General features: G+C 40.7%; 1 protein-coding gene across 1 annotated transcript in view; it reads left to right on the forward strand.

Moving 5' to 3' along the window:
- Wnk1 (WNK lysine deficient protein kinase 1) overlaps window positions 1–17233 on the forward strand; it is an 84251-nt gene that overhangs the window by 39022 nt on the left and 27996 nt on the right. Inside the window, 4 exon segments of the mRNA XM_048335247.1 lie at window positions 6289–6377; window positions 7927–8146; window positions 9419–9752; window positions 10692–10879. Of these exon segments, the coding sequence (XP_048191204.1) occupies window positions 6289–6377; window positions 7927–8146; window positions 9419–9752; window positions 10692–10879 (831 nt within the window).

Here is a 17233-nt window from a genome sequence, read left to right on the forward strand (position 1 = left end):
AATCCTCAGGTCCTAGTCTACTGAGTAGCTAGGGTTATAGGCATGAGCCACTGGTGCCTGGCTTATTGGCTAATTCTTGTTGGTAGAAATTGCCATCAGTAGGAAAATATGTTTAGTAGTGAAATTATGGTCTTCTATTTTTTTGAGTGACATTTCCCTAAAGACATACAAGAGAGATAATAAAGTCAGAAATCAAGAGATTTTAACACAACACTGACATAAACTTTTGACATTTTTATCCATTGTTCTTCCTTTTCATAAGGAAAATTCTGAAGGTAAACAGGGAATATGAGTAACATAAGTAGAAGGTTCCCCCCCAAAGCAGAATTGCATACAAAACATGTAAAATGTATGGTCTTCATTTCCCACAGAGAAACTGCATGGCTGCATTCTGTGCTTGTCACCTTGGCCTAGTGACCTTGAAACCTGTGTGACTGGTGGAAGGTCCACGTGGGATAGTGGTGTGCCTAGCACAAGCTTTTTCTGCTATTTATTAGAGAATGAAAAGTGCAGCACAGACGACGTCAATTTTTTTCTGTGAGAAAGGCTGGAGCAAGCAGCAGCTCTCATGTATCCAGAGGGTAATGAGCCATGGGTGATCTTGGCTGGACAAGCTCATTTCCTTTGATAGAGTTAGCTCAATTAGGTAGGGTGTTTGAATCTGAATCGGCTTGTTTTCCAGTGGGATCATAAGGTATGTTCAGATTCCTGTAAACGAATGGTCCGTGTCAGTAAGAATCTGGCTAAATCCAGCCCCATAACACCCAAGTTAGAAATAATGGGGATTTTAATTACTTTGTTTGTGTAATTTGACTTTGTTACTGATTTGATTCACCTTTAGAGTGCAGGAATTGAACCTTCTATCTGGGGAAAACTGGATTATAGTCCTTAGGGGAAAATTCCTTTTTGTTCTTATGTAACAGATTATAATTACTATTTGTTTGTTTAATAGAAAGAAGTGAGACAATCCTGATTAAATAGCATTTGAAATTAAGGGAACCTTTCTATTTTTTTAGCAGCTAGAATTAGCTAAAATGGTTCTTTGATAAATCTTGTTCCTGTAGTTATCCAGTTATCCAATAAATTGAATCATGAGTTAAAAAGAAAGCTTTGGGTTGTGTCTTCACATCATTTTCAGAAACATTGTGTTACCCTGTTGTGGCAGAGGCACAGAATGCTATAGAAGAACTGTGATGTTCTTTAGAATTTTTCAGAACAGCTGACTTTATCAGCCTGAGAATTCATCAGGCAGTAGACCATAAAATAAAAACTTAAGAGAATAGTATAGAAATGTTTGTTTTTTATATTGCATTTTAACATTCCAACTCTACTGAATATTCTAGTATATTGGAAAGAATTCTAAGTATTAAAAGATTCATTCAATCTTTGTAATTGCTTCTTCCCATGGTTGACTGTTGTAACTTGCTTGAAGTATACCTGAAAGAAGCCCAGCACTAAACTGGCTAATAAAAGGGAGAGAATGAAGTATTTTGTCAGTAGAAATGTGCCTCTGTTGGACTGGATGCACTGAAGGCAGTAGAAAGAGCATTGTCAGTGGAAACAGGTGTCCAGTTTGACTAGACACACTGAATGTTCTGATATCTTGGAAATAAAGGTACTAAGAAGTATTCACTAAAGAGGAAACTAGTTTGGGCTATTTGGGGAGATGGGTAGAGATCGGTAGAGATGGTGGGAGACATGGAGTGTGAGGTTTTTCATGCCGTGCTAAGGATATTAAGAAGCACAGAAACATGGGCTAGAAACAGCATTGAATTAGTCACCAGGAAATCTAGATTCTTGTTTTTGCTGTACAGTAATTAGAACCTTACCCCTGTTATGGTATTCTGAGTTGTTGGGGTGATGATGAGTGTTGAATAGTTAGATGCCCAACACCCATTTAGTAATCACCAGTTGAATAAATGGAGTCTGACTTTGACATGGGCCACAATTGTCTCATTTAAGTTCTTAAGTTCTTTCTAAACCTATATTCCTATGTCTGTCTTGCAGATGTGGAGATAGACATTTACAAGTACTGTGATACCAGATGACTGGAAATGACAGTTAAGTGTCAGCTGATTGAGCCAGTCATATTATGTAGAGAATTGAAACAAGGAGGCCCATCTTAAATTGGTTTGAACTTGGGGCTGGGGATATGGCCTAGTGGCAGGAGAGCTTGCCTCCTATACGTGAGGCCCTGGGTTCGATTCCCCAGCACCACATATACAGAAAAAACGGCCAGAGGGGGCGCTGTGGCTCAAGTGGCAGAGTGCTAGCCTTGAGCAAAAAGGAAGCCAGGGACAGTGCTCAGGCCCTGAGTCCAAGGCCTAGGACTGGCCAAAAAAAAAAAAAAAAATTGGTTTGAACTTAAATGAGGGAGGATTGAGATTGGGTGGTCACACTTGTAATGTTTTTGTTATTATAAAGGTGATATACAGAGATATTACAGTTTACCTAAATCAGGTAAAGAGTACTTTTTTTTTTGGACATGGTCACCTCTTCCTTTATTCTCCCAGTTTTTCCCTCCTAGCCCCACCTACAAGTTGTATAGTTCATTTTCAACATGGTGTCCAGTGAGTACCATTGCTGCATTTGTTCACCTCCCACTTGTAATGTGATTTTGAGAGGTAGCAAGCCAAGAAGAGGAAAAATGTGGTTTTCCCAGATAGAGATAATTTGGCTATTAGAGGAGTAAGAAGAATACCAGTAGCAGAATTGTTTGCCAGCTTTTTTTTTTTTTAAGCATCTATCTTCATTTCAAGAACTCAGACAATAATAGTAATTCTTAAATGTTATGGGAGAAGAAACATCCAAGAATGAGTAGGATTGTGTTCTGCACCACGCCAAGAGAGGAGTGGAGGAGAGAGGCATTATGGCCTATGCTTGTAATCCCAGCAACTCAGGCAGATTGTAGGAGGGCTGAGGTCCTAGGCCAGCCTGGGCAAAAGAGAGATCCTCTCTGAAAAAAATAATAAAGCAAAAAGATATGTGACTCCAGATGTAGAATGCTTGTCTAACAAGCATTTGGGTCCATGGGACCTACCTGGAAAACTAAATACACTATGGGAGAGTAGAAGGCAGTCGAATATATCAGTGAGTAAACCGAGAACTTGAGTATTATAAAGACTTTCCAATGTTATTTGGGTCATGTGTTCTGAAATTACACTTTATTGGATTCACACACACACCTTGCCCCCTTAAAACCAAAACCCACAGTTTGAACCTGATCAGAATGTGGGGAATGTTGTAATAAATGGATTTCAAGTGACCCCCTCCAGGCAGGGCTTCATGTCTTGGGGGCAGAGCCTAGTGAAGCAGTAGGTGGAGCTTTGAGCAAAGCCAAGCCTTATTTTGCGTGTGCGGGGCTCTGTTCTGTTGCAGGGGAAGCAGAAGGAGCAGGGGTGGGGCAGTGTCCTGCTTGTCCGAGTGTAGTGTTGTCCACGGAGCCAATCCGAACCCACAGCTCATTCTGCCAAGAGAAGCTGGGGGAAAGCATGGCTGCTGTGAAACACGGGCCCAGGCTTCCGTCCGACGCTGGGCTCGGCCTGCCTTGCGCTGTAGGCTAAGCTGCTCTGCTGATTTGTATTTTCCCTTCTTTTTCTTGAACTGGAAGTCTGTTCATGGTCTTTCCTGATGGATTTCACAAAGAAAGATTTTTGCTCAGTATTTGTCATCGTAAATTCTCATTGCTGCTGTTGCCCTCAAAAAGATTGTGTAAATGAGGTAGGTAAGAATTTCTGGTCTGTAAAGGGCACGTTAGAACTTGCTTTTTTGATGATATGTGTAGAGATTGAGTAAAAGTACTGGCATAGTTAACTTTAGAATGTCTTTTTTGGGGATAAGAAGGAGAAAAATGTAGTTGTTTCTCAGTTCTGAGTGGTTTGGAAAGGTTTTGTGACTAGTGGACATGATGTTGTAAGCCTATCATTCCAGCTCTTGGGTAGATAATTAGTGTGAGGCCAGCCTGAGTTTTACAGAGACCCTGGAAAGAGAGCAGGGAGGGAGAAGCAGAAAGATACTTTGATTGATTGTAATTGACTTAAATCTTATCCTAACACATTTGAAACTGAAGCCCTAAAGAAACAGAAACCAGGAGATTTCACCCAGAGAAATCTGTGCTATGACTTGCTTCAATTTGTTGGCAAGGATGTAAGCAAAGAAGTCAAAGTCTATGAAATGTATGTGCGTGGATTTTGTAGGTCAAGTAAGGCAGTGTGTTTGAAAAACACACCAAATGTTGATAGGCCCTCGGCACCCCAGAGACCCTGTGAATTAGAAAAGCAAGGCCAGACTGCACAGAGCCCCAGGAGCGGTTGGCTCTGAAGGAGTCGAATGACAGCTGTGTGTCCTTCCTTAATAAGTGAATTTTAGGTTTACTCAATAAGAGTTAAGAGCAGCCCAGTTTATCTTTCTGGTTTTGTACTTTCCACTGTATTCAAAACAATGGGTAATGATTTGCTTTAAGTGGCTACAAGAAGCACAGTGTGGCTGGCTAAGTTAGAAGTAGAGAAGGGAGTGGAACTGGGAGGATTGTGGGGTTCTCGAAATTGATCTTCATCTTTCAGTATATCGAGAAGTAAGGTGATATTTTTATCAAGAGAAGTAAGGTGATATTTTTATCATTAAATAATTTTTTGTTGTTACTCTGAAGCCTGTGATTATGATGAGTATGTAAAAAAATTACTTTCAACAGGTTTTAGTTTTATGTCCCAAATGACTTTTCTGTGGGTCACTTCAGTGCTGCTTCTGTTACACTGTACTTGGTTGTCTGTTTTATATACTAGGCATTTTGATACTCATGATTTGGATTTTTGTTTTGTTTTTGTCTTTTGAGACTGTGTCTTGCTATATACAGTCCAGGCTCACTTCAAATGTCTTGCCTTACTCTTTTTTTTGGCCAGTTCTGGGCCTTGAACTCAGGGCCTGAGCACTGTCCCTGGCTTCTTTTTGCTCAAGGCTAGCACTCTGCCACTTGAGCCACAGCGCCACTTCTGGCCGTTTTCTGTCTATGTGGTGCTGGGGAATTGAACCCAGGGCCTCATGTATACGGGGCAAGCACTCTTGCCACTAGGCCATATCCCCAGCCCCTTGCCTTACTCTTGATCGTTCTGCCTTACTGCCATCCATGCAGTGCTAGTTTTTAATGATCTGACTAGTGAAATGTTTTGTTCATTTTCCAGTATTCAGTCAGGCAGCAGTAAGCAGTGTTACTTTTTACTGTCAGCTGTTAGACTACTGAAAAAGCAGGTTTCTTTTAAACAAATGTTATTGTTATTACAAAGGTGATATACGCAAAGGAGTTACAGCCAACATATATAAGAATACATTTCTGGTCCAGAAATGTGGCTTAGTGGTAGATTGCTTGCCTAGCACGCATGAAGCCCTGGTTTTGCTTCCTCAGTACTACATAGAGAGAAAAAGACAGAAGTGGTGCTGTGGCTCAAGTGGTAAAGCACTAGCCTTGAGCACAGAGAGGCTCAAGGACAGAGTCCAGGCCTTGAATTCAAGTCCCAGGACTGGCAAAAAAGAAAAAAAAAATTTGGATAATGTCACCCCTTCCTTCACTCTCCCAGTTTTTCCTTCTCATCCTTACCCACTGGTTATATAGCTCATTTTCAACATAGTGAGCAGGTCGCTTTATTGGCTTCCTAGACACATGTAATACCCACCATGCCTTTCCTTTCCTTCCCCTCCCCTTCCTTCCTCTAAGACTGCTCAACCTTGATGTCTGTCATTTTTGCTTATTGGCTGGTGCTCTACCACCTGAGGCATGCCTCCAACCCCTTACATTTTCTAAGGCAGGAGTGGCATCTCAATATGTTGTATGGGATTGTCTGTGCAAATTGTGGCTCTAGGTTAGGAAGGCTATATAACCTAATAGATTTGGGATGGTGGCATGCACACTTGATTTTGCTCTACCTTCTGAGCCATTTGTTCTGTTAACATTCCTTTGCATAAGTATTCATTACAAGTTATACAGGCATGAAAGCACATAGATTTGTGTAGACAGGGTTAACGAGAGGATTTTTTTAAATTTATTTAGGATAATGAAGATAATGCCACTTTCGGGCACACTCCTTGCCACTTATGGAAGTGAGTGACCCTGTCAAAGTGTTTCTTACTCCTGAGAAGCTGGGTTACCACTCTTACTCCCTCACCCTGAAAAATGGTCAACTGTTGAGTCAAATCAAGGGGGTGGAAAGCCAGTTTAAGATCTTAATTGGAAATGGAAAAGCAGAGTTTAGATTCCTTGTTATTAATATGCTTTGTGCCTAATTTTGTGGTTTTCAGGGAGTGAAGCCAGCCAGTTTTGACAAAGTAGCAATTCCTGAAGTGAAAGAAATCATTGAAGGTTGCATAAGACAAAACAAAGATGAAAGGTGAGTTTCCTGGTGTTTTGACCTGGTGTTGTTGCTTAAACAAAAATTTCCTTCTGAGTACATCATTCATCCTGAAGTGTATTGATTCCCTGTGTTTGGTTTTCCCCTTTAGGCCCTGTAGCATTTTTTAAAGTAAGCTTATGGGGTTTACATAAGCCAGAATCACCTTAAGTGAAGCCTCAGCTAAAACTACTTTACAGGTCTTGGTTTCCTGTTATTCAGAACTGAAGAAGAGCAAAACATCAAAATTCCTTTGAGTAAAAAGAGAAGACTTCACCCAGGGCTTAGGAGGAGATCTGGCTTAGACATTGGCACTAACTGGAGTTTCTCAGAGGAGTGGCCAGTATCTGATCTGCCATATAGCTGACTCATCGCCCGTTAGGCAGGGCAAGGGTCCAAAATCTGGTTTTGAAAAACAATCTGCCTTCACCATCCCCACTTCTGGCCCAAAAAGAAAAACTATCCAGCTTAATACAAATAGAAATTGTAAATGGACTATAATCTACTCCCTGAAAAATGAGAGCGGCCAGGTATATCAACCAAGATTAAAGAGTTGCTATGTTCATGTCCCTAGTCTCATATTCTTTTCATGACTGTTATTTGGAAGAGCGGCACATCATGATCATAACAACACTAGGTAGTTTTGAGTTTCTGTTTTTATATACACTGCGTCCTTAAAGCTTTAAAAGTTCCTTTTACTGCAAACAAAGGAATTTTTGTTTGGGGGACTTACAATATATTCTCTTTGTTTTCTGGATGGAACAGTTTACTAGATTACTGGTATTCTGAAACTATTTTTTCTAAAGAAGGGCATTATATAATTAGCCTTCTGCATGCCTTGTCCACAAATTGAAAAGATTTATTTATAGGGATAAATAAAGATCGCTGTAGGAGAAGGTATAAAGCTAGGGAAGTGTTTATTTTGTAGATTTTTTCCCATTGTATCTTGTGCTTGCCAGTACCTTCTTTTCATGTCTCCTTTTGGTTAGGATTACATTAGTTACAACTAACTATGAGTGAGACTCTCGGCCTCTCCAAGTCTTCATTTCATAAAGTGATGAGGCGATAGCTCATTGGGTATCTGTTGTTGTTGCTAGTTATAAGATGCTGTACGAAGGGTTAAGTGGTACTTTGATGCTTTGATATTTTATGCATCCCTTGCCATAACCCTAATAAGAGTGTAACATTTGATTTTAGAATTATTACTATTACTTATTCATACAATGGATTTTGACATTGTGTGACTTAGGAGTATTGTGATCATGTTCCAATAGACAAGTGAATTGCAAACTTTTCCTTATTTTTCTTTCACAGTCTTTCTTTTATAATCAATAACCAGATAGATAGATACATTTGTGAGTTGCGTGTTCAGTGTGCCATGATGGGTGCCTATAGAGTTGTAGCCCTTGAGAGGCTGAGGCAGGTGGATCACTTGCGCTCAGGAGTTTGAGACCACAGTGCGCAACATAGTGAGACCCTTTCTCAAATAAGGGAAGAAAATTATCTTTTCATACTACTGATACTGTGTTTCTTTCTCTCTTTTCGGAAGATATTCCATCAAAGATCTTTTGAACCATGCCTTCTTCCAGGAGGAAACGGGGGTACGGGTAGAATTAGCTGAAGAAGACGATGGAGAAAAGATAGCTATTAAGTTATGGCTGCGTATTGAAGATATTAAGAAATTAAAGGGAAAGTACAAAGACAATGAAGCCATTGAATTTTCATTTGACTTGGAGAGAGATGTGCCAGAAGATGTTGCTCAAGAAATGGTAAATTGACACTAATCAACCATTTAGCAGTTGCTGTACGTTGATGCTACTGGGCATAAAGCAGTTTATGAAGTGATGAATTGTTATGTCTCAGCATAAAGTGTTGGCCTCAAATGTTACATTTGAGTAATAAGTCCCTTCTTTGTATTCTTTTGATAATGAATATTGGGTTCTTTTTAGTCCCTCTTAAAATCTATACGGATGGATGAGAGAATTATAACACAAAGCCATTTTCAAAGTCTGTGAGGTTGAATGATTAATAATTTGCATAACTCTTCAGTTATAAGGAAAGTTGTAATTCTTGTTTACTGCTTTTGGAGTAGGTTATTTGAGATGGGATCTTCAGATGTAGCCTCTCCAGTGCTAGAACTATAGGCATGTGCCACCATTCCCAGCTTAAAAGTTCGTTCTAAATATCAGTTAACCTTTGATTCATCATTATAGAGGCCTTATAAAATGATGTGAGGCTATAAGCTATTTTTTACTTTGAAAGGAGTTTTCCAGATTTTCTTAGTAGTCTTTGGTATACCTCACCTTCGGTATATGCAAAAGATCACTTTTCTAACAGGAAAACCTGTTCACAAAGTTGAGTTTGCTAAAATGCCTCAAGGGCCCACATGCTGTTCCCTGAGCTAAAAGCTAGTGCTCAGCTACTTGAGCCACAGCTTCACTTCAAGCTTTTTAGTGGGTAATTGGAGTCTCACAGACCTTCCTGCCTGGGCTGACTCTGAACTGAGATCCTCAGATCTCAGTCTCCTGAGAAGCTAGGATTATAGGTATGGGCCACTGGCACTTGGCTTGTTGGTTTTTGCTTTGTTTTTTTAAAGTTTTATTTTTAGTAATTGTACAAAGGGGTTTCACTTCCACAAGTACAGTGTGTCTTAACTATGTGTCCCTTCCACTCTCCCCTATCCTTCCCAGTGCCATCCATACCCTAAAGTTGCGCAGTTCAACCTTCACATAATGGACATTGAATACAATGACTGTATTTGCTCACCTTAAAAACATACACTTGCCACCATTGTTTATCTGGATGAGAGGTTGCCTACTGACTAGGAGCAAGTAGAATCACTACCACAGCCTGGAATAGACTCCTCAGACCAGTGGCACCCACACCTTGAGCATCCACCATGGTGGTGGGGAAGTGCCTGAAGCAGAGCAATCATTGCAGTGGTTTAAAGACCAGTCCTGAGCTAAGGCCTTCCCATCCCTACTTTCCATGGTGCCTTTGTTGGTTTCATTGTTCTTTTGCTATCCTGTTTCTGTCTGTAGGTAGAGTCTGGGTATGTCTGTGAAGGTGATCATAAGACCATGGCTAAAGCCATCAAAGACAGAGTGTCGTTGATTAAGAGGAAACGAGAGCAGCGGCAGCAGGTGCGGGAGGAGCAGGAGAAAAGAAGACAGGAAGAGAATGGTCTCCGGCAGCAGGTTGAACAACAATCCAGTGCTTCCCAGACCAGCACCCAGCAGATCCCTCCTGCTGGCACGGCTGTACCCACAGCCCCCACCACGTCTGCTTCAGTATCTACCCAAGTGGAGCCCGAAGAACCCGAGGCAGACCAACATCAACAGCTACAGTACCAACAACCTGGCAAGTCTGTGTTGTGTAAGTGTTTGGGGTGTAGATGAACACAATAGTGGTATTCTCAATTGACTTTTTGTTGTTTGTTTGTTTTTGTTTTTTTTGAACTGTGCTGTGTGGGCATGGACCCCAGGACCTCACCCATGCCAGGCAAACACTGTCCCACTGTGCTTTTTGTCTGTTGTGGACAAGCTTCTTGGTTTTGAATTACTAGGTCAGTGTATAATTTAAAAATGTGTCAAGTGGCTACCATCTTGCTTCTGTTTTTTCTTTTTTTTCTTATGTCCATGACCAGTGGAACAGTAGGATGACACATTGAGAAAATGTCAATAAGATATGAAATAATCTCAAATGTTGCAATATTTTTGGGTGTTCATGTTTGAGGATTTTTATGTTTCTTAAACTGTGTGGTAATAACTGAAGAAGGAACAAGGTTAGCTATTTTTTTTTTTTTTTTTTGGCCAGTCCTGGGGCTTGGACTCAGGGCCTGAGCACTGTCCCTGGCTTCTCTTTGCTCAAGGCTCTGCCACTTGAGCCACAGCGCCACTTCTGGCCATTTTCTGTATATGTGGTGCTGGGGAATTGAACCCAGGGCCTCATGTATACGAGGCAAGCTCTCTTGCCACTAGGCCATATCCCCAGCCCACAAGGTTAGCTATTTCAGGTTATTCCTGCTGACCTAGTTGGCTCTTGTAGCAAAGCTAAATGGTAAGTGGACTAAAAATTAATGAGATCAGGAGTTAATTAAGTTTAAAACTTTTCCCCCCTATGGTTTCCTTATTTAAATACTGACATTTACCTAGTAAGATTGCTTTTCTTTTCTAGTTTAGTTCAGTTTTGTGCAAAAAAACCAAGTCAGTTAGCACTATTATAAAGTGGGGGGGGGGGGAATGTAAGCTTCCTTTTTGATCATGCTCATTGTCTCATTCTCTTCCCCCCTCCCATGGCTGATTTCTCCTCCAGCGGACGGGACGGTTGACAGTGGTCAGGGATCTTCCGTCTTTACAGAGTCGCGAGTGAGCAGCCAGCAGACAGTGTCATTTGGTTCCCAGCATGAACAGGCACATTCTACTGGCGCAGTTCCAGGGCACACAGCTTCTACTGTGCAAGCACAATCGCAGCCCCATGGGGTCTATCTACCCGCAAGTATGGTGAGTAGACACACAGCGGATTCGTGCTACTGAGAGAGCCAGGAGGACTCAGCTAGACTCAGATTCTTTCTACCACCCAGGCAGTAATGTGACTCTCAAGTAGAAAATATAAATAATTGGCATGCAGTCAGCCCTCTGTGTTTGTGGGTTCCACATTGGTAAATTGAGATATTAAAATGCTAAAGGAAAAATAAAGTCTGTTTTGACATAGCATTCACATTGAATATTATAAGCAATGTGAAGAGGCTTTGAAGTCCACAGGAAGATGTTTATAGGTTCTGTGGGAACACTGTACCACTTTATACGAGAGATGGGCATCTGCAGATTCTGGCATCATAGGGGCTCTGGGAATAGCTCAGCCCCCCTAGATAATGAGGGATGGCTGTCCAAAGGGCAGCAGCCCTTGTGCAGCTGGACCAGCTCCTGCAGAGAAGGACACACGTCAGTGTGTAAGAACTCGCTCAACTGTCCACACGAGGCAGCCAGCCATGCTCAGGATGTAGACTAGTGCTCCTGACCAAAGGCAGAGTTTTCTTCAGCACTTGACAGTGAAACTGTTCAAAGTACCCTAAGCTAGGCACGCAGATAGTTTGGGGGTGGGGCAAGGAGAGTCTTAAGCTTATTAATAAAAATAATAAGTGTTTTCTGTAAGATTTCATATTGTATAAACACACAGGTAAGCCCTTCGAACCATTCCAGAATGTTGCATGTCAGTACAGTGAAGGACCCTTTTATTTGTATGACCATTTCCTTCAGCGCTTGTATTGAGTTGATCATCAGTTGCTATGCGTGTTTTTGCCTTTAAAGTCTGTGTTGAACACATATTCCTTCCCCAGTATACGTTCATTTGCTGTTCCCTTTATTTGGTATCTGTTTTATTACTGATTATTTTGGGAGCCAGTTTGCAGAAGTCATTTCAAAACTATATTATGATCTGTGTATATATGTATGTATACACATTATTACTCACTTTGGCTTGCCATGAGAAAATGTTAAAGAGATTGGTCATCAAATAATACACCTCATTTTCATTTGCTGACTCTAAAATAAGTCATAGGCCTCAGAAAGGATACGATGATAGTAGCCAGTCATTTTATAACACTTGTCTTGTGTAGTGAGGTCTTTAAGTAGACAGATTCTTTCTCTCCCCATAACACTTTTAATCTGAATGTTATGGATTCTTGTTCCTCTTGTTCCTCTGAGAATACTTTTGCTTGCTCTCGTCTTCTGTGCTTGTATAGAAGATCTTTATTGCTTAGTCCTGCTTTGGCTAGGTGTTAAGATGAATGCAGTAACACAAAGAAACCCATTAATTAATACACTATTTTTTTTCTTAACTGTCTATTTAACTTTCGAGGGAACTACAGAGGCCTGAATTACTTTATAAGGACCACACAGAAGATCTGTTTCTGTGTTTTGACAAATATTACTTGTCGGTATTTCTTAACCATTTTTTACCTTTGTTCTAGTAGATTTTTTCTTTTCCCCTGAAACATGAAACTAGATTGCCAAGCTATCATTTCTTACTCATGGCTTCCCTCATTACAGGATTAAGAATATTGATCTCTTATAAAAGAGATTATGTATTTGAGCCACTATAACATAGCTATCTTTAGTGGGTGTTCTAAAAGCAGGTGGAACTCTTTTTTGTCTTCAGATGACAATATTCTACGGAGGTATTTTGAAGAATTTTAAGAAAGTTTATAATTCTGCTCTTATGCTAGGAAGAATTTACCAATGCTTATTACAATGGTATAAACATTATAACTGACATTTTAAAAATTAGAAAAAGAAACTAGGGATAAAAATTAGAAACAGAATGAGAATAAGAATCATGATGATACATAGTGGGCACTGGTGGACCCAAACTTTGTCTGAAGACGTTCTTTGGAAAAGGAAATGAACAAACAACACTGGCAGCCTTTCTCAGACCTGCTGTTTGCCAGCCACATTAAACACTTTCTCTTTAAGGTTAAAATTTATAAACCTAAATTGAATTTCAACTACACTAGGAAAATACTGAAGGTGTTTAGCAAGAGTAAAAAGTATTTCCTATATCCTATTGTCAGTTTCTTCAAGAATGCTCTACTTTTTCCTAGTAGATTTTTACCTTTGCAGCAAAAGATTGGTAAGAGTAATAAAATACTGTGAGCCAACCACTTTTTACTTTGATGCATTCTAAAATGGAAGAATCCTTTTCTCAAGTTTCCAGAGCTCCTGCAAAATAATCTCTTAAAATCTTCCCAATCTTGTAATATACTTCAGCCTAATAGAATTCATTCCTGTTTAATCTTACTAAGTTTACAGACACTGTAAACCGATATTCATCATTTTCTCTTATCTGCTACTTTCAGTTGCTCTTTATTATTCACACTCTCATAATAGCAGGTGTTGTTTCAGAATATTCAGGAAGTATGACACCCAGCCGTACACACTGGGTAGCAAGGATAGTTGTGAGCTAGCCAGGTGCTTTAGGAGTCAAATCTCTCCTAAGAAATACTTGAGGGTATGGAATGAGAAGGATGGGATATTTCTTGATGTTAACTCTGCCCTGTTTATCCCTGTGTGTTGGGTTGTTTTGTTTTTCATGTGTGTTTTGTTTTCTGTTTAGCCTCGTCGTGGCCATAGCATGTCGGTTTGTGTTCCCCATCTTTGTGCTGTTCCTTCTCTGTCCTGCATCCCTCCCAGTGCTCCTTCCACCCCACCACCAGTGCTGTCTGCGCCTCTTTCTCCTCCCCTCCTTCGGACTGCCCCTGAGGAAAGTTTTGCTGCAAAGCTCTCTAGAGCACTGGAGAGCGTCCTGCCCATGCGCTCTGCCTCTCCACGCCAGCATCGACGCGCCAGCCTGCCCGCCCTCTTTGTCAGTACTGTATGTAACTCAGTACCTGTAAATACATCCAGGCACCAAGCATTGAAGTATATATTGAATAGAGAGCAAAACTAAACGATTCACTTGATTTTAGAATAAGTTATTCCTATAGGAAATATTTTTGTAATAAGGTTCTTAAGGGGAATGAAAATCAAGGAGGTAAGAAAGAATGCTTATGGGCTGATAGTGGCTTTTGCACACGCACATATCAATATGTGCCCAATAAAATTAGCTTTTATTATATTTTTTATCCTTTAGCCAGGTTTTTGTATTTGCATGTCATAACAAAAAACATTTATATTGCTTAATTTACAACTGATTTATTGGCATAACCAAAATTTAAGAGCTTTTACCCAAATGTTTTGGTTTCCTCCTTAGTTTATTCTTAAGGGACACTGAAGCTATATAAATCCTTTTTATTCATTTATTTATTTTTTGGCCTGTCTTGGGGATTGACCTTTGGACCTAGGTGGTGTCCCTGCGCTCCTCCCCCCCCCCCCCCGCCCCCCCAATCACGTATGGCTTCTTTGACCCCATCAAATAACTTTATTCACACAAACGTCCCTTAATTTACAAAAGCCCCAGTCATTCATACATTAGGGGATCCACAGTGTTCAAGGAACTTAAATATAATGTATTATATCAACCCAAGTAAACCAAGTACAAAAAATATTCATATAAAGTTGTTCACACGTAGGTCCTAGATTACCAGCTTCTGTGCAAAAAAGAAAGAGAAAAATAGATTAGTATTTGAAACTAACCTGTGCCTAGCTTAAAACCTCCCTCACAAACAAACCTGCCCCACATGTCAGGAGGCCACTGGAATGCCCTCCCCGGCTGATGGCAAGAAGCTCCCGGGCACAAGATTTTTTTAAAATGCCTGGGCTCCTTTTTGCTCAAGACTAGCACTCTACCACTTGAGCCACATTACCATTTCTGGCTTTTTCTGTGATTAATTGGAGATAAGAATCTCACGTACTTTTCCTACCCGAATTCATTTTTTACCATAGTCAGTAAAGAACAACTGAAGAGTGAAAGTTGACTTGAATGTACTCATTCGTGTAAAATAGTATTTCAAACTACAACTTACAAAATGTTTCCTCATAGGATATATATTTTTTTCTTGGATTGAGTAGGATGGGGCCTTGACTCTTAATTTTATTTAGTATGTATGACTTTCTTTGGCTCCGTTAATGTCTGTGACTTTTAAAAAATGCCTTAAGTTCTGTGGGACTTTGCTACTGCTTTTCCAGACAGAATAACAGAATAAATTAATAATCCCATCTAGCAACCCTATACTCCTCAGATTTTTTAAAAGTAGAATAATTAACTATAGAATGTTACATGGGTTTAGGACACACCTGAATAAACAGCAATACAATAAGCATTCAGATTTGAAATAGAATTTTTTTTTTTTTAGCTATTTTGAATGTTTGAATGACTGTGCTTATGTGATAGGAGTCTTCTCTAATCTGAATGGAGCTGATTTTCCTTAAAAGGAGTCATGGTAATGTGTTGTTATTGTGTATATTGTGTTTGATGAGCCTAGGAGTCTACATTTAGTCTTAAATCAGCAAGTGCTTCTAGAAACAAAAAGTACTCCTAAATCAGATGGGCTGATCTTTTTATTATCCATTTCACCTGATTTAGACACTTGCTGTCAGAGTTAGTACATTTATGGCCTTGAGCCCTAATCATTGATTGACATCTGTAACTGGTTTCATATAGTAGCAATGCTATTCTATTTTCCCCACAGTAATAAAATATCTAATTTGAGATAGGAGGTAGAGAAACTATCTTTTGGTTGTCTTTGATTAATTTTGAGGCAGAGTATAGCTATGCAGCCCATGCTAGCCTGGCACTCAAAAATCCTCCTGTCTCAGCCTCCAGAATGCTGGGATTACTGATGTATACCACTTACTAGGCTCATTTGTCTTTTACAATCTACCAAAAATCTCTTCTGATTTCTAGTATTAGGGTTTGAACACCAGGCCAGTGTTTGCTATGCAGGTGCTCTACCACTTGAGCCCACTTCCATCCCCTTCATTTCTGTTTTCAGTTAATGAAAAAACCTTTTTTTTTTTTTAGCAGCATAAAATAGTAAGAATGTAGGAAACTTAGCATATTGGAAAGTACTGTGCTTATTAAACCCTTTAACATTTGCTTTTCTTTCGAAAGTCTTAAGAGCAGACATTAATTTTAGGTAAAATACAATAAGCACTTAGGAAGTTTATTCTTTTCCTTTGAGTCAGGAAAGTTGCAGAAAAGCAGCTCTTATCTGATGCAAAGGATCCCACAGACTGATTTATTGGCCCTGGATGTATTTAATGGGTTTTTTATTTTGCGCATAATTCCGCAAAGCCTTGTTCCTTTATTAGACTTGTAACCGTTTCACAGTTACACAGAACTGTCCGGTTGTGCATGTCTGTTGTAATTTCACATATGAATGTATGAATTACTTGTCTTATTCATGTTGATACAGCCTCAGTCCATGGCGCAGCCGTGTGGGGGGACCCCAACATACCCAGAATCACAGATATTTTTCCCAACTATTCATGAGCGTCCAGTTTCTTTTTCACCACCTCCCACCTGTTCACCGAAAGTAGCCATTTCCCAGCGGCGTAAGAGCACCTCCTTCCTGGAAGCCCAAACCCGCCACTTCCAGCCCCTGCTGAGGACGGCTGGCCAGACTCTCCTTCCCCCTGGGGGCAGCCCGCCTCACTGGACACCAGAGGCTGTGGTTATGTTGGGGACCGCAGCCAGCAGAGCCCCGGCGGAGCTGTGTGAGGTACAGGTCCTTCCTGCCTTTGAGCCGGCTCCAGTGTACAGAGACTACAGACCCGGCCTGGTTCTTCCAGAAGATGCTCACTGCTTCATTCCTCAGGAAACAGTCTATCTAGCTGGGCTCCATTACCAGCCCCAGGTAGCAGAACAGTATGAGGGCATTTCATACAGCTCACCAGTTCAGTCAACTCCTATGAAACAGATTCCTGAACAGAAGCCAGTGCAAGGCGGCCCTACCCCAAATTCTGTTTTTGAATTTCCCTCTGGACAGGCTTTCCTGGTAGGACACCTTCACAACTTGAGGTTAGAGTCTGCATTGAATTCAGCATCGCCCCTCTCTAGTACTTCTGCACCCAGCAGTACTGATGCTACCTGTCTGAAATTCCACCCTGTCTTTATTCCTCATTCTGCACCAGCTGTGCTAACTCAGAGCACTGAGGGCAGAAGCAACTGTGTATTTGAATTTCATGCCCATACACCAAGCTCCTCTTCAGGAGAAGGAAGTGGCATTTTACCTCAACGTGTTTACCAAAATTTCCAGGTTGCAGTGGACTCAAGTCAGGAAGAAGTGCCTACTCAGTCGGTTGGATTACACAGCCACCTGCAGCCTGTGACTGAGCAGCGGAGCCACCATGTCCCCGAACTGACCATTTCTATGGAAGAGCCTACTGGACAGAACTGGCCAATAGGAAGCCCAGAAT

Source organism: Perognathus longimembris, chromosome 27, assembly GCF_023159225.1.
Source record: "Perognathus longimembris pacificus isolate PPM17 chromosome 27, ASM2315922v1, whole genome shotgun sequence".
Classification (NCBI taxonomy): Eukaryota; Metazoa; Chordata; class Mammalia; order Rodentia; family Heteromyidae; genus Perognathus; species Perognathus longimembris.